This window comes from Miniopterus schreibersii (genome assembly GCF_964146895.1).
Source record: "Miniopterus schreibersii genome assembly, chromosome: 4".
Taxonomy (NCBI): domain Eukaryota; kingdom Metazoa; phylum Chordata; class Mammalia; order Chiroptera; family Miniopteridae; genus Miniopterus; species Miniopterus schreibersii.
The window spans coordinates 5,946,504-5,969,896 of NC_138105.1; the positions used below are offsets into that span (position 1 = coordinate 5,946,504).

General features: G+C 48.7%; 1 protein-coding gene across 14 annotated transcripts in view; it reads left to right on the forward strand.

Moving 5' to 3' along the window:
- Positions 1–23,393, forward strand: part of ANK2 (ankyrin 2) — a 328,593-nt gene that overhangs the window by 149,140 nt on the left and 156,060 nt on the right. For 7 of the 14 annotated variants that reach the window (XM_081134242.1, XM_081134244.1, XM_081134251.1 and 4 more), the window contains exon 1: positions 17,871–18,010. The exons of 3 other annotated variants lie outside the window; for them this stretch is intronic. In XM_081134242.1, the coding sequence (XP_080990368.1) occupies positions 17,882–18,010 (129 nt within the window). In that variant the 5' untranslated portion in view covers positions 17,871–17,881. Of the gene's footprint in view, positions 1–17,795; positions 18,011–23,393 lie in introns of those variants that run through there. 4 more of the 14 variants (XM_081134250.1, XM_081134261.1, XM_081134249.1 and 1 more) reach the window with 1 other exon arrangement.

The following is a 23,393-nucleotide window of genomic DNA, read 5'->3' on the forward strand; positions in this document are numbered from 1 at the left end:
CTTCGGTTAAATGCAGAGTAACTTTTTTGAAGAGATACCGTTACTTCTATCTGAGGAAAGGAAATATCCTTGATTTCTCTAGGAAATTAAATATGGACTCAAAGAAAGTGCCAGACTCTAGTTATTAGTAGTCTGTACTGGGCTCCAAAGATATACAACTTTTTACATATTTTTGATCAGCAGCATTATTTTCAGTGTTCTCAGTCATCTGTAAGTCACCCATGCATTCATGCATGTTCCCAACAAAATGTCACTGAGTCCATATTGCATGTCAGTCAATATTTTTGGCACCGGAAACTTGCCTTAGTGGAGTTTAATTCCAGCGGGGAAAAAGACATTAGCCAAGCAAGGACCCAGCTAAGTAAATCATGAGCAGCTGTGATAGAAGCCACAGAACAGAACACAGGGTGTTCTGAGAGACAAAGTTTACAGGAGACCTAACTTGGCTTTGGCTGGGAAAGTATCCTCCTGATACTTTGCTAAGATCAAGTGCTACTGAGTGTGAGGCTTGAGGGAAAAGTGAGGCGAGGCAAGAGGAGGGCATTCTGGCTGGGCAGGTGGGTTGCTGGGGCCCAGGTGGGAAGGGCTTGGTGTACAAGGGAGAGAGACAGCCAGGGAGCAGAAGGGCGGGTCTCAAAGGCTCTGCAGTTGTCACCATGTTCTGTGGGATTCCCGGAACTGTTCAGGCACTTGTTAGCAAGATCCAGTTTACAATTTGGCGCTTTCCCACAGAGGCAGGGGGCGGGAACGGGGAGATGCTTGGGAGCTGAGGCTTTGTGCGTGGTAGAGAGGTCTACACATAGTGCTGCAGGACAGAGGAGAGTAGGGGTGGGGAGAGTTTTGATAGAAGAATTTACAGGACTCAGATAGACTGAATGTGGACCCAGGATCTTGGCTGGGTCCTATTCATGGAGATAAGGAAGCCAGGGGGAGAAGCACGTTTAGGGGAAAGATCCACACACGCCTGGGACACATCCAAGTGGGTGGGTTGGGCGGGCAGCTCATAGGAGAGGCAGAGCCAGAGCCAGACACTGGATTCGGCACAGATATGAGATGGAAAACCAGGGGAGTGTGTGCAGGTGAGAGTGGAGAAGGCCCCCGGACAGCTGTGACATCAGACTTCAGATGGTGAAAAAGGACCCCAAAGAAGCCTGAAGCATAGCTTAGGACGGGGAAGGCAGGAGATTCTGAGGCCAGAACTAAGAAAAGGAAGTGTTCAGTGGTGAAAAGGTCAAACCATACGAGGACTGACAAGTGCGTCGGACCTGGCAACATAGAGGTCACCAGGGACTTCGTAAGGTGTCTCCACATTCTTGGAAGCACATAACCAGACTGGACTCAATTCCCAGGACGTCCCCTTGATGCTCCAGCTTTTGTGTGCTCCCGGGACTGGCCTCATGTTCTGTTCCTTTCCATTCTCCCAAGTCATTTTCCCTGTTCCTCTAATATTTCTCCTTTATTTGGGTCAAAAGGGGATATGACCTGAGGAGAGGGGAGGCAGGGAGAATGAAACATGAGGAAGGAGGCAGTTAATATGACATAAAATTATTTTGTACTAGGCTTTCCAGAATTATTTAGAAAAATCAGTAACAACATGTTACATGTCTCATGAAGCCCAGGTAAATACAGCCACGTTTTCTCTGCTCCTGATGTGATGAGATCACAGGAAGGGCTTTTGGGCAGCTCGCTGTGATCTGAGCATAAGGTGCAGTCACCTGACTGTGGGGCACAGATGCTGTGATTTGACTGATGTCAGGGTGACTGTGCACTTCTCACCTTCTCTCACTTCTTTCTTTTATTGTAACATTCACATAACAAAAGACTTGACATTAAATGCTAAGAAATAAATGCTTGATTAAAGTAGGCATTCTGGATTAAAGATGGTGGCAGATTGAGTGGATGCTACACAGACACTCTCCTGGGACCAAACTGGAATTACAACTAAAATAAAGAAAAACATCCTGAATAATCAACCACAACTGAAGATGAGCTGGAGAGCACCCTCATAACCAAGGAGGAAAAGGGGAGACCACATAGAGACTGGTAGGAAGAGGAGAGGCCCAATAGGGCTGACTGGGCTCCCACAGGCAGCAGCTGAAAGTCTGGAGGGAGTACTCAGCTGTGAGGGGTTCCCACTGGGGTCTCTGGGGCCTAAACTCCTGGCGGGGCTCCCCAGCCCAGAGCACCAGAACTGAAACAGGTGCCCACACAATATCTGGCTGTGAAAAGCATCTGGGTTTCTGTCTGCCAGGGAGAGACGGCTGGAAATGCAGGCACTCCCTTAAATGGCCAACACACAAAGTTTCCTGTGCAACCACTCACCTTGGGCTCCAGCTGAGGGAGGGCAGAGTGGTCTGGAGCTGTGTGAGGAGAGTCTAGGGTTGTGGTCTCTGGAGATAGAGCTCAGAGGTCATCCCTCTAGATTCCTGTGCCATCATTCCCCCATACTACAGAAGATATTTTTCTAAGGCAGACAATTTGCTGCTTTTGCATGAGGGAGGTGCAATGGCCCCACCCTGCTGGAAAACCTCTTGCCCTACCCAGAGGAGTTTCTACAGCCTGAGCCTCATTAAAAGAATCAGATTAATCAGCCTGCAGGCAGAGGTGGGTGTCAGAGTGCCTTGAGTCTTTGCCTGATCTGCTTCTGGACCTGGGCCTTGGAAAAGCAGACTTTGGTGTGCATCTTGGTCCTGTCCAAATGCACCCAGCCGCAGCAGAGGAGAACTCAAGTTGAGGGTTGTTAATAGCTCCAAACAGGGTACTCACGGTCAGTCACAAACTGCATGTGACATCGGCCTGCACCAGAGACCTTCTAAAGAGACTGAGAGTCCTTGCAGATCTACCTATTACATAGAAACAGACCCAAACAGGCAGCCAAAATGGAGAGACAAAAAACAAAACAAAACAAAACAAAACAAAAAAACAAGCCCCAAATTAAACAACAAGCAAAGTCTCCAGGAAAAGAGCTAAATGAAATGGAGATAAGCAATCTATCAGATACAGAGTTCAGAATATTGATTGTAAGGGTGCTCAACAGCATGAAAAAGATATGGAAACTCTGAAGGAAATGAAGAATGACATAGCAGAAATAAAGAGAACATTGGAAGGAATAAACAGCAAATTAGAGGAAGTTGAGGATCCAATCAGCGAATTAGAAGACAGGGTAGAAAAAAATCACTCAATCAGAGATCCAAAAAGAAAAAACAATTAAAAAACAGGAGGGAAATTTAAGGGAGCTGTGGGACAACATGAAACATAATAATATTCACATAATGGGAGTGCCAGAAGCTATAGAAAGTAAGCAAGGGTTAGAGAACCTGTTTGAAGAAATAATGGCAGAAAACTTCCCTAACCTGGAGAAGGAAAAAGTCACACAAGTTCAGGAGACACAGAGAGTCCCAAGCAAGAAGAACCCAAAGAGGCCCAGGCTCAGACACATCATAATTAAAATGCCAAGAGTTAAACACAAAGAGAGAATCTTAAAGGCAACAAGAAAAAAGCAATCTGTTACCTACAAAGGAGCTCCCATAAGACTGTCAGCTGACTTTTCATCAGAAACTCTACAGGCCAGAAGGGAATGGAATGAAGTAGTCAAGGTAATGAAAAGCAAGGATCTGAAACCAAGACTACTCTATCCAGCAAGGCTATCATTCAAAATAGATGGTGAAATAAAGAGCTTCCCAGACAAAAAAAAAAGGCTAAAGGAGTTTGTCACCACCAAGCCAGCATTGCAGGAAATGCTAAAGGGAGTGCTGTAAGTAGAAGTAGAAACAGAGAAAGAAACATAGGCATAAAGAATTAAAATGGCAATAGATAAATAGCTATCAATAATAACCTTAAATGTAAATGGATTAAATGCTCCAATAAAATGACATAGGGTGGCTGAATGAATAAGAAAACATGACCCAAATATATGCTGTGTACAAGATACACACTTTAAAACAAAAGACTCACACAGGATGAGAGTGAAGGATGGAAAAAAATTTCCATGAAAATGGAAAAAAAATAAAAAGCTGGAGTAGTAATATTCATATCGGGCAAAATAGACTTCAAAATGAAGACCATAACGAGGGACAAGAAAGGTCACTACATAATTCTAAAGGGATCAATACAACAAGAGAATATAACCTTGATAAACATAAATGTACCCCATATAGGAACACCTAAAATTATAAAAAAACTTATAGAGGACTTTAAGGAAGAGATTGACAGCAATACATTCATAGTAGGGGACTCTAACACTCCACTAACTAATGGGTAGATCTTTCAGACAAAAAAACCAGTAAGGAAATGGTGAACGTAAATGACACACTAGATCAGATGGAATTCATTGACATTTACAGAACATTCCACCCCAAAGCTGCAGAATATGCATTCTTCTCAAGTGCACATGGGACATTCTCAAAGATAGACCACATGTTAGGACACAAAACAAATCTCTACAAGTTCAAGAAGATTGAAATCATATCAGACATCTTCTCAGATCACAATGGCATGAAATTAGAAATCAACTACAATAAAAACATTAAAACATTCAAACACATGGAGGCTAAATAGCATGCTATTAAACAATGAATGGGTTACCGAAGAGATCAAGGAAAAATAAAAAACTTCCTGGAAACAAATGAAAATGAACATGGAACAGCCCAAAATCTATGGGACACAATGAAAGCAGTCCCAAGAAGGAAGTTCTTAGCACTACAGGCCTACCTCAAAAAAGCAAGGAAAACTTCTAATAGACTCTCTAACCCTACAACTTAAAAACTTAGAAAGAGAACAACAAGAAAAGCCCAGAGTAAGCAGAAGGAAGGAAATAATAAAGATCAGAGCAGAAATAAATGACATAGAAACTAAAAAACAGATTGACCAGTGAAATCAAGAGCTGGTTCTTTGAAAAGATAAACAAGATTGATGAACCTTTAGTCAGACTCACCAAGAAACAAAGAGAAAGAAACCCAATAAACAAAATCAGAAATGAAAGAGGTGAAGTAACAACTGACTCAACAGAAATACGAAGGATTGTAAGAAAATACTGTGAACAACTATATGCCAACAAACTGGACAAGCTGGGTGAAATGGACAAATTCCTAGAAAAATACAACCTTCCAAAACTCAATCAGGAAGAGTCAGAAAACCAGAATAGGCCAATAACTGCTGATGAAGTTGAAGCAGTAATAAAAAAACCTCCCAGCACACAAAAGCCCTGGTCCAGATGGCTTCACAGGGGAGTTTTACCAAACATTCAAAGAAGTACTAACTCCTATACTCCTCAAACTATTCCAAAAAATCTAAGAGGAAGGAAAACTTCCAAATTCTTTTTATGAAGCCAGTATTAGTCTAATTCAAAAACCAGATAAAGACACTACAAAGAAAGAGAATTACAGGCTAATAACCCTGATGAACATAGATGTTAAAATCCTCAACAAAATATTCACAAATTGGATCCAGCAAAACATTAAAAAGATCATACATCATGATCAAGTGGGATTTATTCCGGGGATGCAAGGCTGGTACAATATTCACAGATCAATTTACATGATACATCACATAAACAAATTGAAAGACAAAAATCACATGATCATATCAATAGACGCAAAAAAAGCATTTGAAAAAATCCAATGCCCATTTCTGATAAAAACTCTCAGCAAAGTAGGAATAGAGGGGTCAAACCTCAACATAATAAAGGCCACATATGACAAACCTACAGCCAACATTATACTCAATGGTTAAAAACTAAAGCCATTTCCTCTAAGAACAGGAACAAGACAGGGGTGTCTACTTTCACCACTCTTATTCAACATAGTATTGGAAGTCCTAGCCACAGCAATCATACAGGAAGAAAACATAAAAGGGATCCAAATTGGAAAAGAGGAAGTAGAACTGTCATTATTTGCAGATGACACGATATTGTCATATCATGAAAATTTAATATATGTCATGTCATATTATAGAAAATCCTAAAGACTCCACCAAAAAACTACTAGATTCAATAAATGAATTCAGCAAGGTAGCAGGATACAAAATTAACATCCAGAAATCAATGGCATTTTTATATATCAATAATGAACTCTCAGAAAGAGAAACTAAAAAAACAATCCCATTTACCATTGCAATAAAAAAAAATTTAGATACTTAGGAATAAACTTAACCAAGGAGATAAAAGGCCTATACTCGGAAAACTACAGAACACTGAAAAAAGAAATACAGGAAGATATAAACAAGCGGAAGAATATACCATGTTCATGGATTGGAGGAATTAACATCATTAAAATGGACCTGGAGAGTATTATGCTGAGTGAAATAAGCCAGTCAAAGAAAGACAAGAACCACATGATCTCACTCATATGTGGAATCTAATGAACAAAATAAACTGATAAACAAAGTGGATCCAGAGACATAGAAGCATGGAACAGACTGAGGGATCTCAGAGGGAAGGTGAGGAAGGGGTAGTCGGTGGAGAGAGATTATTCAAAGAACTTACATGTTTATAAGCATAACCCAAGGACACAGACATTGGTCTGGGGAAGGCCTTGGGGTGAAGGGGATCATTGGGGGAAAAGGGGACGTCTGTAATACTTTCAACAATAAAGATTAAAAAAAAGAAATAAATGCTTAAATGGCCAGGAATGAACTGAATTTGCTAGTCTTCATGGTACACAAACATCTACTGTTTTAAAAATAGTATTTTCTAAGACTAGAGATTACTTGTAAGTGGAAAACATTCTTTGAAATAAAGGAATAGGGTATTAGTGATGTTGGAATGTCAGTCCTTGAAAGCAGCCAAAACTCTCTCCAGCAGACAGCATCAGAAACTTACTGTAACTGACTGATGTCGTTTGGAACCCCGTGAGCACTGAGGAAAACTGGAATTAATAGCGTCCTGACCTCCGGAAACCAGCAGGACCTCTCGAAGCCATTACTCAGTATTATCCCTGCCCTCACTGACTCACCAGCATTGGGACTCAAGCTTCACCGTCCGTGTTTTAGGCCCGTGTAAGGCTGGTAGAGCCCGCACATGGGCTACCACTCGTCACTTGTCGCAGCTGGGAAGTGTGTGCAGCCCAAGTGCTTATTTAATCAGAGAACAGGAGGAAGGTCTTTATGCCTCCTTTCGTAATGAAAGACTATTGTTCGGATTTTAGCAAGTGACAATATATTAGCTGTCATTTGGTCCCCCTCCCCCACGACTCCTCCTTCCCCTCAGAAGAGAGACAGCCTGCTGGCTGCGCAGTACTTTGAAAGTGTCGAGGGTCTCAGAAACCCAGGGCTGGACAAGGGCCTGACGGCCTCAGAGACAGGTGGAAATCCACCTCCTTTGCCGACCTCATCATTCCCCACCTAGTCCCTCTTTTCAGTCCCCACTTAGAGTCCCTGTCCCCTGGGTGAAATGCTACAGTCCCTTTTTCAGAAGTTAAATGCTGTTTTTTAGTGATTTTGATGGAGACTTGGAAATTTGGGGCTGGGATGTGAGGGAAAAAGAAAAGCAGGTTTTTGCCTTTACAAAAATTTTTTGCAAATCTCATTATTACAAAAAGCTTTACACATCTAGACAGTTGTCTTTGAAGAATAGAATTGTGAAAAACTTGTGGGATTGGGCAGAAGCTGCAAGAGAAGGCGAGGCCATAGAAAAATGAGGGAGACGAGTCTGTGACTTACATCAGTGAGGTAAACAGTCATGGGGGGGTGGAGAACAGGATTTGGGTCCCCTCCTGGTACTGTGTAGCTAAGGACAATGACCCCAAGAAGTAGGTGACCTCCAGTCACATCAAAAGGGTCCAGTGTGCAGGACAGGGCTGTCCCAGCAGCCAGGCAAAGCTGGGAGACGGAAATTCAGGACGCGAGGTGCATATTTAGTAAAATGATGGGAAGTGGGTAACAGGCGAGGCTTGTCAGTAGGTAGCGCTCTCAAGTCCTAGGCAGTTACCCTCCTAGACTGGGATTAAATTTAGACATCAAAGCACAAACCCAGCTATCTAAACTGGGATGCAAAGTGAGTTGGTCCTGCATTGGGGGAATTAGAAAAGAATTCTTGATCCCTTCCTGCCTCGGGCAGGGTTAGCAGATTTGGAAGTGAGTTGGGGAAGCTGAGGAGCTGATGGCAAACCTTTCTAGCTGGTTTAGGAGACAGAGTGATGGAAGCCAGGCACCCGAGGACAGGAGACAAACTGGGAAGTAAGGAGCAATTTTACGTGATGCAGGACAATGGGATTTTTAAAGATTAGCTGTGTGAAATAAAGTGAACCAAACACCACTCCAAGATCACAGAGACTATTTCAGAACTCATGCATTTTAAACTTTACTATTGAGGCTTTCAAATAACCTTCTAATTGGGTTTAACATAAGCATGAAAGTTCATCTGTGAAGCGGTTTTCATAAGGATTGGATTGTTCTAGAGCCCGATGAGCCTTAGAACTGCACATCCAGAATCAGGAGTGATTCTGCCATCATGTTTTGAAATTTTCTTACTCTAAGAAAAAGCCCAATCATATTGTATTACTCAAATGTGTGTAAGGCAGATCTGACTTCATGTCTATTAGTGTCCAGTGTGAGACTGCGTTGACAAATAATTTTTAATTAGTTATAAATATAGTGAGCTGACCTAGACGTAGGTTAAGACAAATCCTAGGTAGGGATTTGACAACCAAGAACCTGCAAATATCTTGCTGTGCTCAAATTTTACTTGCTTTGTTTGCTTCAATTTCTATTTTTATTTTAAGAAAACATGCACAGTACTTTAATTTATAATCTGCATTAGGTTCTTCCGGTATGTTGTATACCTTGGCAGAAATGATATTTGCTGTTATTCTTCTGCCAAACAGAAAAATATCCACTTAACAAAAAAAATATAGGTAGCAGGTGTTAGAGCGGTGGGTCCCCTCAACCTTGTGAAAACAGCCCCTCCCACAGGCTGTAATCTCTACTCTCCGGCAGAGGGCGCCCAAACCCCACTAATTTATACAAACAGGACAACACATCGATCTAGCTTATTTCAGTTTTCTGTTCTATTTTTTGCTATTTTTAAGCTGCAGGTCTTGTCTTAAAATGGTTTCTATGTGTAGAGAAGCCCCTGGGACCACACTGGTTGGACAAGACTGAGCTGTCATTGCAAAAACCCCAGCGAGGCTGGAAGACAGGCGAACACTCGCTCTGGTTTGTCCAAAAATACTCTCCAACATCCAGAGGCAGCTCCTTTGGGTGGAGCTGTAAATGTTCCCTCTGAGAAGCCCTGGTGCTGGCACCACAGGAAAACGCGTCTGCAGAGCGGTGCCTGAGTGTGGGGGCTCTGTCAGTGTGGCTGGGAGCACCTCTGTGTGTGTGTGTGTGTGTGTGTGTGCACGCACACATGTATGTGCGTATGCACACGTGAGGTATGTGTGCATGCGTGAGGTATGTGTGCGTGTGCATGTGTGTGTGCATGTGTATGTATGTGCATGTGTATGTGTGTGTGCACGCACACACATTTTGTTTGTTTCTGTTTTGTCTCAGGAATGACAGCATTTTGTCTCCACTCTTATGAGTGGCAGAGGCATTTATTTCGACAGATTTCTTTGCTGTTTCACAGGTGTGCCAGCCTGCTGCACTGGCTGGCTGTGTACATCTACATTTATTCCTGGAACGGGGCCAGCCTTGCCTTTACTAAAATGGAGTTTTGGAGATTAACTTTGAGAGTGAGAAAGCATCCCATCTCCTGCGCAAATGTTACTTGCTTTGGTAATAAATCTATTTGCAGCACAGCCTGTTACAGAGCCTTCCGTTTGGAACGGTGCCCACGTGGCAGTTAAATGGCGATTGTTCTTTGTTTTGTTTTGTTTTTCATTGAAAATGAAGCTTTTGTGGGGACCCTTTGTTCCGACTCGGCCTGGTCTAAATCTTTGGTTCTGATGTAGTTAAGTAATACGACTAAGGCGCTGGCTTCCGCGAGGGCTAATAAAGACCTTCTCTGCACAGGTGTTTCTGAGTCTGTGTGGGCTGCTGTAACAATGTGCCACCCGGGTGGCTTGTGAACAGCAGGCACTTATTTCTCACGGTTCTGGGGGCTGGAAGCCCAGGGTCAGGTCCCAGTTCAGTCGGCTGGCGGGAGGGTAGACGTCTGTCATCATGTGGTGGGAAGAGGCAGGGAGCTCTGGGGTCTTTACAAGGCCTCAGTGTCGCTGATGACCTGCTCACCTGCAAAGGCCCAGCCTGGTGACGCCATCCTGTTGGACATACGATTTCAACACGTGGCTGGGAGGCATACAGTCTGACCGCCGCTCATGTTCCCCGACTCAGAACCCACTTCAAGGTGCCAGGGTCTCGGTTGGTTTCATCATTACCAAGTGGTCGCATGAACTTTGTGATGACATCACCCAGCAGGGGTGCCCTCTCTTCTCCACACACTACTTTTGGGGCGATCCTGCCCTAGTTCCTGTCTGTCCCCTGTGCTTCTGTCTTAAAAGTCTATTTTCTTCTCTTGCACACTTTTACGTTCATGCTTTGGTTTCTGTTCTCAGGAGATAACAGTTAGTAACTGCTCACCGAGCCCCTGCCCGATGCTATTTCCTTGGGTCCTGTTAGGGGCAGGAGCTTGAAGGCTGCACTGGCTGCTAATGGGCCCAAAGTTATGGAGCCCAATTGGAATTCAAAACCCAAACTCAGGACCTCTCACAAAAGAAGCTCAATTTTATAACATTGTCAAACCGTGTTATTTAATCAGATAATTTTAAAAAGATGGTTAAAGTGGAGAATCATGAGCAGTGACACATAGGTACCCGAAATATTTTATTTAACTGGAAACATATCCATTGGAATTCTTTCACCAGTGATTTGATGTAGGGTCATGATCTTTTGTTTAGGAATGTTTTCTGTTCAGGAATTTTCCACTGCTCAGGCTCTGGCCTTGGCTTTTTTGAATAAACAATACCTGCTTGTTGGTATTTTTCATCTGTGTGTTCCAGTTTGGTGTCTTTTAATTGGAGTCAGAGCTTAAAGATGCTTGAGACACAGTCTGGTTGTAGAATTTCTAGATGTTTCCAAAGCCACCTCCCATCTTTATGTTTGTTTCAGCCATGCCTATAACTCAAAGCAGTATCTGTTAGGATTCGTGCTATCAAGTCCTTACAAAGCATCGTATTAATTTTCATGAGACAGCCCTGGCCCATGTGATTCAGTGGTTGGAGGGGTGGCCCACATACCAAAGGGTCATGGGTTCAATTCTTGGTCAAGGGCACCCACGTACCTGGGGTGCAGGTTTGATCCCTGGCCCATGTGGGAGGCAACCAATCGATGTCTCTCTCACGTCGATGTTTCTCTTTCCCCCTCCCTCCCTTCCTCTCTCTAAAAATCAGTGGAAAGAATATCCCTGGGTGCAGATTAACAAAGAACATTTCCATGAGCAGCTGTTTGCACCCATACCCATGGGATTTATCTCAGAGAGATGCAAGGACAACAAGCGGGGTCAAAGGTCACACGGACACGCCTGCTCTGGTGCCACAGGGGCTCTGGTGGCAGGATGCCCAGCGTGGGAGTGGGCCGCGCGGCAGGCAGGCTGGTGGGGGGTGGAGGGCGACCCTCTGCTTGGTCACCGTGGGGGAAAAGAGCCTCTGCGGTTCCTGGGAGTGAGAAGAGCGCCGGCTCACTTTCCCTGCAGACCTGGGGCTCAGAGCTGCGCACCACCGAGTCTGAACCAGGAAAATCTCTGGAGAAGGTTTTTGTTTTTTTTGCAAAGTTAGTTGGGTTGAATGTTGCCTAAAGTTTCTACCTAAACCATCAACTTGTTTTTGTGAAAAATGGTCTATTGTATTTTTTCAGTTACATCTTATTTCTCTACTAGATGTTGCTGACATTTCTGAATTCTCAAATGTTTAAGGGTGCAATTCCGTGTTACGATTTATTACATCGTTATTTTATTAAGGAAACGTAGGGCCTCGTGAAGCCCAACGGTACAAACTGTTCTGTGATCCGTCTGACAGCAGGTCACTCACTTACCTGCCACCGGCCGCACAGCTGAAGCAGTTAGAGCAGAAACATGACGTGGGTCCGAGCTCGAAGAGTTCAGATTGGGCAGCTTCCCAACTAACTGATACTACTTTGGGGAACCAGAAATACGCGTATATTTTCAAATTCATCGTTTCTGCTCAGTGTCTTGTTCGCAGCTCCGATATCTGATCTTCACACGTGTTTCTCTGCTCACGCCATTTGGCTGTCACTGGGTTTTGTTTGACTGTGTGCTGGTCACTGTTCTTGGAAGGTTATTTATGCAGATAATTTGGGGCCGAGGCTGAAGGGAACCCTGCCAGAGAAGATACGCATTCACTTCTGCCGGGTCTGCACTTGCAAACGCTTTCGTCAAGACTCGGGCAGTAAAAGCCAGGCTGTACCCTGCTTGGGGCTGGCCGTGCATTACGCCCCCGGCCCGGGAGGAGGGCTCTCTGAGGTCGGGGTGACGGTGGGGCCCCTTTGCCTTGAACCTGTGCGGACGCAGGCCTTTCATTTCTGCCCCTCACTCTGGAAGTTTTCAGGGAACGTCCACAGTTGGTAGCAAAATGCCCTCAGGAAGCAAACTCAGTTTCTCTGCTCCTCCGTCTCCAGAGGCTCCCTTCGCGCCATTTGCCTGTGAACCCGTCAGCTCCTTGCTGCTCGAGGACAGGCCACTTAGACGTCCCGCCGCCCCCCGCCTGGCTCCGCGGGAGGGGCTGCAGCGCCTGCTCCCCACCTCGGGGCTTCGCGCCTCGCGCCTCACTTGCTTTGGGAGCGACAGCAACCCCACGCGTGGAAGAGGCCTGGCTGCTCCCCTCTGGAAAGGTGGTTTCCAAAGCCAGTGGCTTTAACTTCGCACGGTGGCTCCCGGGCCTGTGGGATACGACCGCAGGCGGAGTGTGCAGCGGGTGCTGCTCATGCCTAAAGCAAGACACACCGACGCCTGGCGACGGGCTCCCGGCGTAGGCCAGTCAGACACGGCTGCAGGGACAAGGCTATCCTCCATCCTCGGTCTGCCGGTGAAGAAATGCGAATGGATCCTGCAAGCTCTCCCACATCGGTGTGTGTGGGGGGCAGTCACCCGAACGCTGTGACCTCTGTCGAGAGGCCATGAGAATCCACGTTTACACCGACGTGGAAATGACTGACCACGCGGATGCCACAGCAGCACGTTGTAGCTGTCACCGGCCCCTCGGCCACGGGATGGCTTGTGGACGGCACTATTGAAACAACACGTCCCCTAGGTCCCCCTGCACAGGGACTCACAGGCCTGTGGTCCTTGTTGGAATTGTCCATGTTTTATAAGGGCTTTGGGAAGGAAAACTGGAACATCTACCACAGATTTGACGTTTGATCTTCAGCAGACTTGGATATAGTCTAAGATTACATTTTGCTATCTTTCTATTGTCAATTTTGAAAAATACTAAGATATTTTTGCTAATAATTTATTGGCCAGGAATACTGAGTTACGGGGCTGTAATTCATGGTCCACAGGAAGTACAGACAAGCAACCCAGCACTGAAACTCACACTTACTGATTTTTAAGCCTTATTGATTTACATGCAGCATATAATTTAAATATAAATTATTTCAAGAAAATTAAGATACACATGGCTTAAATTTGGAGTCATGTAAAGAATTGCAATTAATAATAGTTTTGTCTCAATCAAGAAAAAGTAATCCTTTCCTTTTGAAAATAGTCTAATTAAAACATACTCTATCAGACTATTCATCCCACCAGCAATTAACTGATTTATGCAGATGTAACACATTCAAATATTGACCCAACTTCTCCCCTTCTTATCAGTAAAGTTGCTTCCTTTGAGATGCTAAAGGTGCTAACAGGTCATCCCTGAGCAATAATAGAGTCCCTGAAGTAAAAACATAAATTCCCTTGCTGATAAAGGGCTCAGTGATCCTGGGGACTCAGCTTTGCGATCACATTTCAGTGCTTTCGGCCAACATAGAAGGGCTGAGAGAGCGATTTCTGGAAAAGTTGCTACAAACCGAAGGGGAAACATTTGTGTTTTAGGAGCCACAGTAAATGTCAGCAGGAGTCAGAGCATAACCCGGCGTCTCAGTCCCTGACACGGGGCCTCACTCTCCATGATCAGAGTGTTTTTCATGTAGGAGACGAGAGCGGCCCTGAGGAGACGTCGGGAGATATTTGGACATAGCCTGAGACGTGAGAGCAGGCATCTGGAGACTGGGCAGCAGCGGTGACAGTCACTGTGACCGTACACGCGGCCAAGGGGCTGCAGGAGGCCTGGGAATGACTCACTCGGCCAGGTTTTCAGCCAGTGAGGCAGGACCCTCTCTCCTCTGGCTCGTGGTGGACGCGATGGCCCCAGGCAGAGCTGGAAGGAGGCCATCCTGGTGGCAGTCACACTGTGAATGGTCAGCCTTCGGCCATTCGCACAGGCGCCCCAGGTGCACCTCTGTCTGTCCGTCTAGGTCCACACTCTGGGGCGAGCGAGGGGCTGCAGGGGACAGGGAGACAGGCTCTGTCCCCTTTCCTTCTCTCGTCTGTGGCTTCCTTCCCGCTGCCCGCTGCAGACTGGCTGGGGCCGGGAGTCCCCGTGGTGCTCACAGCCACGGAGCGAGGTGACGGCGGGCCGGTGCGTATGGCCTTCCGTGTGTGTGGCTGTCTCCACAGGGCAGTTCCCACTCGCGTCTGGTTGCCACCAGTGGGAGCTGAGTTAGGAGCGCGTTTCAGAGGCTGGGCGGTGGGGCTTGAGCAGCGACCGCTTCTCACCCTGAGCCGCGGGACCCTCAGTTCTGAGTGGGCCCTGGGTGTCCTCAGTGTAGCCAGATCACCTCTGACAGAAACTTGTCCAGGAACGTCGGCCCTACTGTGTGATTAGTAAGCTCTCTGCTCCATTAAGCCTCCGTTATCAAGTGGGCTTTTGGGCTTGGTCTCAGGTAAAACCAGCTGGGGCCACATAGGAATGTCATTGCTTGTTCAGCTCACTTTAACCTCACCGTTCGAAGCCTCCAATATGGGTCAACACCCTTGAACTCGAGGAGAAGGAACTGGGCTCACTGTTCACCTGAGCCCAGGCTTTCCCCTGATCAGCTGGTCTCAGCGGTTTTTGTTGTGCTCCTGGTTTCCCCCACCTGTCCCCGCACTGGGTTTGCGCCAGTGACAGTGTGTGCTGTGTGCCAGGCTCGGGGTAACTGCATGGGGCGGCTCTGTTATTGAACGACGCCCTGACGGACGATCGGTGGCATGCTGGACACTGACCAAAGCAAATGGCCACCTCCCCTCTGTCTTTGAATGAGCTATGTCCTCTCTGAAGGGCGCTCTGTCCCGCCTGCTCTCAGGTTCAAGTGTGAGGGCCAGTGTGCTCCTTCCTGGGAAGGCAGACACCAGCCTGTCGCCTTGATGGCAGGGTGCTTCTGTGACAAGTGCGGAGTCCAGCCAGCCCAGGCCTCGTGGGAGGCCCGATGGGAAGCGGCCGCTGTGGTTAGGATCTCATAGTGAATGGCGGGGAGCTCCTGGGACTGGCGCCTGGTGCCCTGTCTGTGCGGAGCTCAGCTGGTGAGTGCCCACTGCTCTTTCCTCCGAAAACTGACACTGATTTTTCCTTCCACACAGAAATCTAGGGAGGTCTGAGCAGCACGGATATGCAAGAGGGACTCAGGTTAGATCTTGCATCAGTGGGCTGTAGAGAGATGTGCCGTCCCTGCGGAGGACGGCCCGGCCGCTCGGCGCTCCGGCAGCCACCTCGTGGGGGCAGCATGTTCTCCAGTCGGGGGCAAGGTGGGTGAGAAACCAAGGGGCCAACGAGGGCCCTGGCTGCCTCAGTTTATGTGAAAAGACTCCTGTGGTCCGAGGTTTCCTGCTGGAGATCTGAGCAGCAGAGCTGGTGGGGCCGGGAGTGGGCTCCTCCCGAGGGGGCCGACTGGAGGTCCTGCCCTGGCGCTCCTGCCCATGCGCACGGCCCGGGGACACATCGGGAGCAGGTCCTGTCCCTCCCAGTGTCCTCAGCTGCGAAAACGCAGTGACTCGGCTTCTCTGTGCTGCATCCAGAGACACAGTGAGAACACGGACGTAAAGTGCTGTACTGCTTTATAGAGACTGGCGGGCGCCTTGCTCTGTAGGATATTTATGTCAAACTAACATCGAACAAATTAACTCCTGACTCATTACCTTTTCTTCATGAGTCGACAGTGACAAAAAGAGCTCTCCTACCCTTTGTAGAAAAATGGAGAGAATCTTAAGGACTAAGGTTCTGTTAACCTTGCCTAAGCACTTTTTTTTAAAGTTATTAGATTGAAGGTTTAAAAATATGTAGTTTTCTGGCATTAGGAAACACCATTAAATTGATGCTGTGCAATTTTACAAGCAGGCCCATGGAGCTCACCGAAGGCTGGTGAAACCGGACCGGCCCCCCTCTCCGGCTGTGCTGTGGTTTCCCCGCCCGGGAGATGCACAGCGCAGAGCGGAGGCCCTGCAGCAGGAACAGGTTCTGAGGGGCCGTGGGCAGGGGTCACCCTCACTCACAGGGAAACCAGGGTAGGAGGCTCAGCTGGTTTGTTTCGAAATCTACAAATCCAGCAAGATGTGCTTGGCTGTAAACATTTTTAAAAGAGTATTTAGAAGAAAGAGAGTGTCCAGTGGTTGTCTTCAGCTTTCCTGGAACCACCGTGTTCCCGACGGCGCTCTGACCCCATCACAGCTGTGTCCTGAAGAACCTCAGAGAACAGGTCAGAATCGTGTCCTGGCAAGTGGCAGGCGCTGCCTGGCCTGGGTAGGGCGACGCAGGAGCCCTCACCACGCCACGTACGGCCTCCCCTGGAAGCCTGTGTTTCTTTGTAAATATGCGTAAGATTTCCAGAGAAGGGGGCTGATAAGCAGCTGATTTTTCTTAGAAGGGACCTTCTCAGCTGTCCACGTCCACGGGGAAGCCAGTCCAGCTTTGACTGACTTTCAACTCGGGCTGAGTGCTGGGTCTCCACTACCGCGGGGCGTTTGCGTGCTTGTGGGAAATCTGGTCAGTCTCCCCGCTTTCACCGTGGTTCAGGTAAAGAAGGAGAGTCGTAGGTTCCATTGCGATAAGCAGAAGCGCGCAGGGGCCGCGCACGGTGCAGAGCCAGGGCTCCCTCCTGGCACCGCTGCCCCCCTCCACGTCGCGCAGGAAACAAAACCCGACGCCCTGCGTTCGTCCGGGCAGGTGTGTCCTAAGGGTTGGGATCCAAACACGTTCCCCACGGGGACACTTTTATGCTACTCTGACACATGCAGAAGGAGGCTGTAGTTTCAAGGTCAGGGACTGAAGGGTGTGCGCTGCGGGCTCTCGCAGCCGCCCGCACCCACGTCAGGGCCCAGGGCTGCGGTCCCGCAGGAGCCACGCCGCCGGGGCCCAAACCACCGGGGCCGGGGCGGGGCGGGGCGGGGCGGGCGCTCGGCCCGCGGCTCCCGGGGCCTCTCCCGCCGCTGCGTCCCGCTGCGGGACCTGCGGGAGCCGCGGAGCCGCGACCCGCTCGCTCGGCCCCACCCCGCCCGTGCGCGGCGTTGGACAAAAGCCGGGACCGAGTCCCGCGCCTCCTGCAGGGCGGGCGGTTTCGGGCTCCCCCCAGGCCCGCCCCTGCAGGATGGGCCCCCGCCGCCCCACGTGGGTCCGGAGCCCGCCGCCCACGCGCACAGGGCCCGCGGCAGGCTCCCCGCGCGCCGTGCTCCCGGGACGCCGCGTGATCCCGGCGCGAGCCTGCGCGGGCGGGCGCGGGAGGCCCGCACACTGCGGCACCCGCGGGGGCGCCCACGCGCGGCGGGAGGCGGGGCGGGGCTGCGCCCGCAGCGGGCACCTGGGCGGCAGGTGGCCGGGCGCGGCGGTGCCGCAGAGGCCGGAGCGCGGCGGACGCGCGGGGCGTGTGCGCTGCGGCCCCGCCCGGCGCCGCCTGCGCGCGGGGACCGGCCGGGAAGATGGCTCACGCGGCCGCGTCCATCAAGAAAGTTCGGGAGGCCGACCTGGACGAGAAGGAGCGCGCCCTGGAGAGGGAGAGGAAGAAGCAGCGCAGGGCCCCGCGGGAGCGTGCGGAGCGCAGGAGGAAGGTAGGCGGCGCCCGCCGCGCGCCCCCGCCCCGCGCCCCAGGGTCTGCGGCACCGGCCTCGCCCCCGCCCCGCCCGGCGGCTCAGCCCGGCCCCCGCCCGGTGCTGCGGGAGGGGGCGGGGAGGGGGAGGGGACGGGGAGGGGGACGGGGAGGAGGCGCCCCCCCCCCCGGGCGCCCCGCTGCGCTCCGGCCGCCCCGCCCTGAGCCCCCCAGGCCCCCGCTTGGGAATTTACCCCCCGCCCCCCACTCGGCCCGGGAGGGGCTGTGCTGAGGATACTGGCGCCCTGAGCTTTGGGTCGGAATTTTTTAAATTTCAATTTTAATTATTTTTTGGTTCCCGTCATTGATCTTATGATTCTTCTCTGACGGTAGCATTCAAGGAAAAGACCAAGGTTAAGCGAGGGGATGAAGTGCTGGTTCCCTTTACCTTAAGCTGCAGAATTGTTGTCTGTTCTGAAATATTTTTTTCTTTAAAATAGAGATAATCTTACGACTCGATGGAACTGAAATTTCCATTTAGCCGGTGGCTCCGTAAGGACGCGCCCTGCAAATGATTTAATTAACAAGTGGGTCAGGGCAGGATTTCTGAAGACGGTAAATGGTACATTCCGTTAGCAGGACGCAGCACAGTGTTTGCGCTCAAGCAGCCGGCAGAGGCACCCCTGGGACGGGGGGGGGGCGCCCCTGTGCCCCCCCTGTGCCCCATCATCCACATGCTCTGCCTTTTCTTTCTGTACTAGGTATGTTTACTTTCCATTTTGGGGATGTTTCTTTGCCCCCTTTTTGGAAGGACACCTGAGGACCCCCATGAGTTGAGGTCTCACTGCACAGGGACTCACTGCACTTCTGTGTCACCACCAATCCTTAGATCAAATGACAGTTACTAGGCAACGCAAATAGATAAAATTAGCAGTACATTATAATTTCCCTTCTGGGGGAAACTTCATACTGCCTGTCTGAACTTCAAAAGGTCTCGTTTCCAGGGTGCATTTGCCCATGACCTCAGAAGTGCCCGCGCCCGCCCTGGGGGCAGCTGGCTGCCTTCTGTGCGGTGCTGCAGTTCTGGCCCCGTCTGCACGCACACTGCTGCGAGGAGCCACTTCCCGCGACCGGGTCGTCTTCATCCCCAGTTCTCCACACACGGGCTGTCACTTCTTGGCCAGGATGCTTGTCCAGTTGTGACCCTAGTCACTTGCTTCCACACACCTGGACCATCTCTTGCTCTCACCCTGGCTTGTTTCTCCAGATTTTTACCTTTTTCATGAAAACTGAAAACCTACATTGTTAAAATGGGAAAGTGCCCCTGTTGAAGTGCTCAGTTGCTTGGATGCTGCATCCCCTTGAACAGGGTCCAGCAGGGTGGGCGAGCTCATTGGTTAGTAGTGTGGTCATGTGACAGGACCCTCCCATCTTCAGGTTTGGATAATGTCACTTGGCCGGAACCACAGGAAACTGGGGGGTCACGGCTCAGCCACTGTCTGTTCTGGTCTTGTTCTTAAACGCACCTGTGGGTGGGCCGCCCTCTCCCACCGCAGGCACAGGCACAGGGCATGGCGGGTGCTCACCGCTCCAGCTGCTGGGAGAGGGGCTGGGCTTCAGCTGTTTCAGGTTTGTTTCTGGATATACCCCCACCCCACAGCCACTGGGCCAGTTCTGAAATTTGGTTTGAGAGGAGAAAGATTTGTCTCCCTCTGTTCCTTGAGGTAGTTCGTGAAGAAATGGAGAACAGTGGCTGCCTGTTAGTGGCCCTCAGGAGCACCCTCTCCAAAAGTAATCTGAAAATTGTTATACATATTTTCTGATGCCCTTTTATAACCACAAGGGACACCCCACTTGTGGAGAAGGTTGGGTGTCACTTAAGAACTCATCTGCAAAGTGTCCAGCAAATGAGCCTATCTATTCACAAAATTTGGGTAAGACCTGCCCCACTCAAGATAAAAGCCAACTATAAAGCTTAACAAATATGCTGATTTTGAAAAGATTTTTTACTAAAGTAAAAATTACTGAGTATTTAAAAACAGCAATTCAGTTAAGTAGCCTCCTATTTGGATTTATTTTTAATTTTCTTTTGTAAACTTCCTGTTAATTAGAATTATCTGCATTATTTTTTTGTACCTATAACACATTTTATCTTGAAACACGTCTCGTGCTTGGCTGTAACCCCTCCTCCAAGTTGTCAGCAGTATGTCCTTTAAATGGCCCTGTTTGTGTACTGGGGCACCTGGTTTCAACCTCATTAGAAGTAGGATTGATCTTAGAAGAACATGTCCAGGCTCCTCTGGGCCACGGTAGGGACATCTAACATTAACTACAGTAAGGACCAAATGTGTGTTGTATCTGTGTCATACTCATTGGAGGCAGAATAAAATGAAGCTTTAAGCAAACGACCAAGGTTATGATTAGTTGAAACAAATTAATTTAGCATTTATTTGCTAGAAAGAGTACATTGATATTTTAGCATTTTATAGGGATAAGAGGATATTATTAACTTATGTTAATTTAAGTTGTTCCTTTGTATGTCTAATGTCTAGTGTCCACAGTAGAATCTGAGAATTTTAGACTTGAGAAGGATGCTGAAAGGAATGATTAAGTGACTTAATCAGATTTCTCACGAACTTGTAAGGCTCAGTTCTAAAAAGTGATTTTGAGTAAAATATTCTTTCCACAACCACATACTATTTCTCAACTGTGCTTTTTAAATTTTTATTTTATTTTAAATTTATCTTTATTGTTGAGAGCATTACAGGTGTCCCATATTTTTCCCCCAATTGACACCCTCCACTTCGCTCCCACCCCCTCCCCAGGCCTTCACCCCGTTATTGATTGTGTCCATGGGTTATGCATATAACTTTTTTGGTTAATCTCTTCCCACCCTCCACCCCCCTTCCCTCTGAAATATAATCGTCTGTTACGTGCGTCAGTGTCTCTGAACCTATTTAGTTCATCAGATTCTTTTGTTCATTAGCTTTTTCTTAAAGAAGACCCTTCAGCATTTCCTGTAGTGCTGGTCTGGTGGTGATGAACTTCTTTAGCTTTTCCTTGTCTGAGAAGCTCTTAATCTGACCTTCAATTCTAAATGATAGCTTTGCTAGGTGGAGCAATCTTGGTTGTAGTTCCATGTTTTTCATCACTTTGAATATTTCTTGCCACTCCCTTCTGGCCTGCAAGGTTTCTGCTGAGAAATCATCTGAGAGTCATATGGGTGCTCCCTTGTAGGTAACTAATTGCTTTTCTCTTGCTGCTTTTAAGATTCTCTCTTTGTCTTTAACCTTTGGCATTTTAATTATGATGTGTCTTGCTGTGGGCCTCTTTGGGTTCCTCTTGTTTGGGACCCTCTGTGCTTCCTGGACTTGTAAGTCGATTTCTTTCCCCAGGTAGGGGAAGTTCTCTGTCATTATTTTTTCAAATAGGTTTTCAACTTTTTGGTCTCTTTCTTCCCCTTCTGGCACCCCAATAATACAAATGTTGGGCCTCTTGAAGTTGTCCCAGAGGCTCCTTATACTCTCTTAATATTTCTGGATTCTTTTTTCTTTTTGCTCTTCTGGTTGGGTCTGTTTTGTTTCCTCATGTTCCAAATTGCTGATTTGATTCTCAGTGTCCTCTACTCTACTGTTGATTCCCTGTAAATTGTTCTTCATTTCAGTTCGTGTCGCCTTGATTTCAGATTGGTCCTTTATTATGTCAGCGATTTTCTCAATTATTTTTGTCATACTCTTACTAATATCCTTGAGCATCCTTATAACCATTATTTTGAACTCTGTATCTGTTAGTTTGCTCAGAACTATTTCATTGAATTCCTCTTCTAGAGATTTCTTTTGTCCTTTCCTTTGTGACATGTTTCTTTGCCTCCACATTTTGGCTGCTTCCAGGTGTTTGTTTCTGTGTATTAGGTAGAGCTGCTATGTGTCCTGGAATTTGTAGAGTGGCTTTGTGTAGTAGGTGTCCTGTTGGGCCCAGTGGGTCAGCCTTCCCAGTCACCTGAGCCGGGCCTTTTAGGTGCTCCCCTGTGTGGGCTGTGTGCACTGTCCTGTTGTAGTTGAGCCTTGGTTGCTGTTGGCGTCACTGGGAGGAATTGACCCCCAGGCCAATTGGCTGTGAGGACCAGCTGCAGCTACAGCCAAAGAGCTGCTATGCTGGAGACACCCCTATGGAGCAGGATTTACTTCAGTGGAGCCTTGGTGTTCACCAAGTGCGCCCCTTGAGTGTGTCACTCATGGATGTGGTAGAGTTGTAATCCAGCCTGGTCGAGTCTGACCACCAGGTGCACTGTCTCTGGGGCCTCCCAGGAGGTGCAAAGTCAGCCTGTGCCAGTGCCTTGCCCAGGGCCACCCAGCATGAGCTACTCAGCAAACCGTCGTTGGTTGCTACTTGTGCTGGGCTTGGCATTGTCCAGGAGAGTCCAAGCTATGAGCCAGTGCAGGCTGCCACTAGTGCCAGGCCTGGGCCACTTATCAAGCCGTATGGGGCCCGCTGCTGCTTGTTTGAGAGATTTTAGCAAAGTCCTAACTAAGCATGAGGCTCGAGAGGCCACTTGCACAGAAAAGCCCCTGGAAATGGCCTGGATGAGCTGCAGGTGGGGAGGGGCGGGGCCTCCGGGAATCACGGGGCGGGGCCAAAGGTGTGAGTCAGGGGCTGGAGACTCAAATCTGGCGCCTGCCTGCGAGCTGTGTGCGGGGAGGACTCACCAAAGGAGCCATGGCCTCTGCAGCTCTTATGCCTGGGAGGAAGCCGCCCTCTGCCTCTCACCCTGATTCCAGGCAGGTTGGTTTCTCCCTGAGTGTCCGGGTCCTTTCAGGCTGCTGCCCGGCGCTGGGCTCAGTGGGAGCGTCCGAGTGAGTCCCTGCGGGGCCCTTTAGGAGGAGCTGCTGGGGCTCCCGCAGCCTCCGCAACCCTCAGCCACAGTCCCCGCTGGTTTCACAGCCCGGAGTTGTGGGGATGTCTCTTCCCTGCCTGGAGCCCTGGGCTGGGGGCCTGCTGTGGGGCTGGGACCCCTCCCTCCTCTGGAAAACCTCCGCCGCCGAGATTCCCTCCCAGGTTTGACCCGCGGCACCGGGTGTGGGCCGCGGTCGCGTCTCCCTGATTCAGCCCCGATCCGCTCGCGTCTCCGCCCCTCGTCCCGGTCTCCGTGCTTCTTCACTTCCCTGGTTGTAGGGCTTCTGTTCAGCTGGACTTCAGAAGGTTCTGAGTGATGGTGGTTCTGTACTTTAGTTGTGCTTTGATGTGGTTGTGGGAGGCGGCGGGGAGTTACTGACACCATCTTGTTTCTTTTCAACTGTGCTTTTTAAACAAATGGAAAATAAATATTTTCAGAGGATTGGTTAAAAAACACACAAACCAATTCCATCCTCAAAAGCAAAGCATATATATAAATAACCTTCCTCATT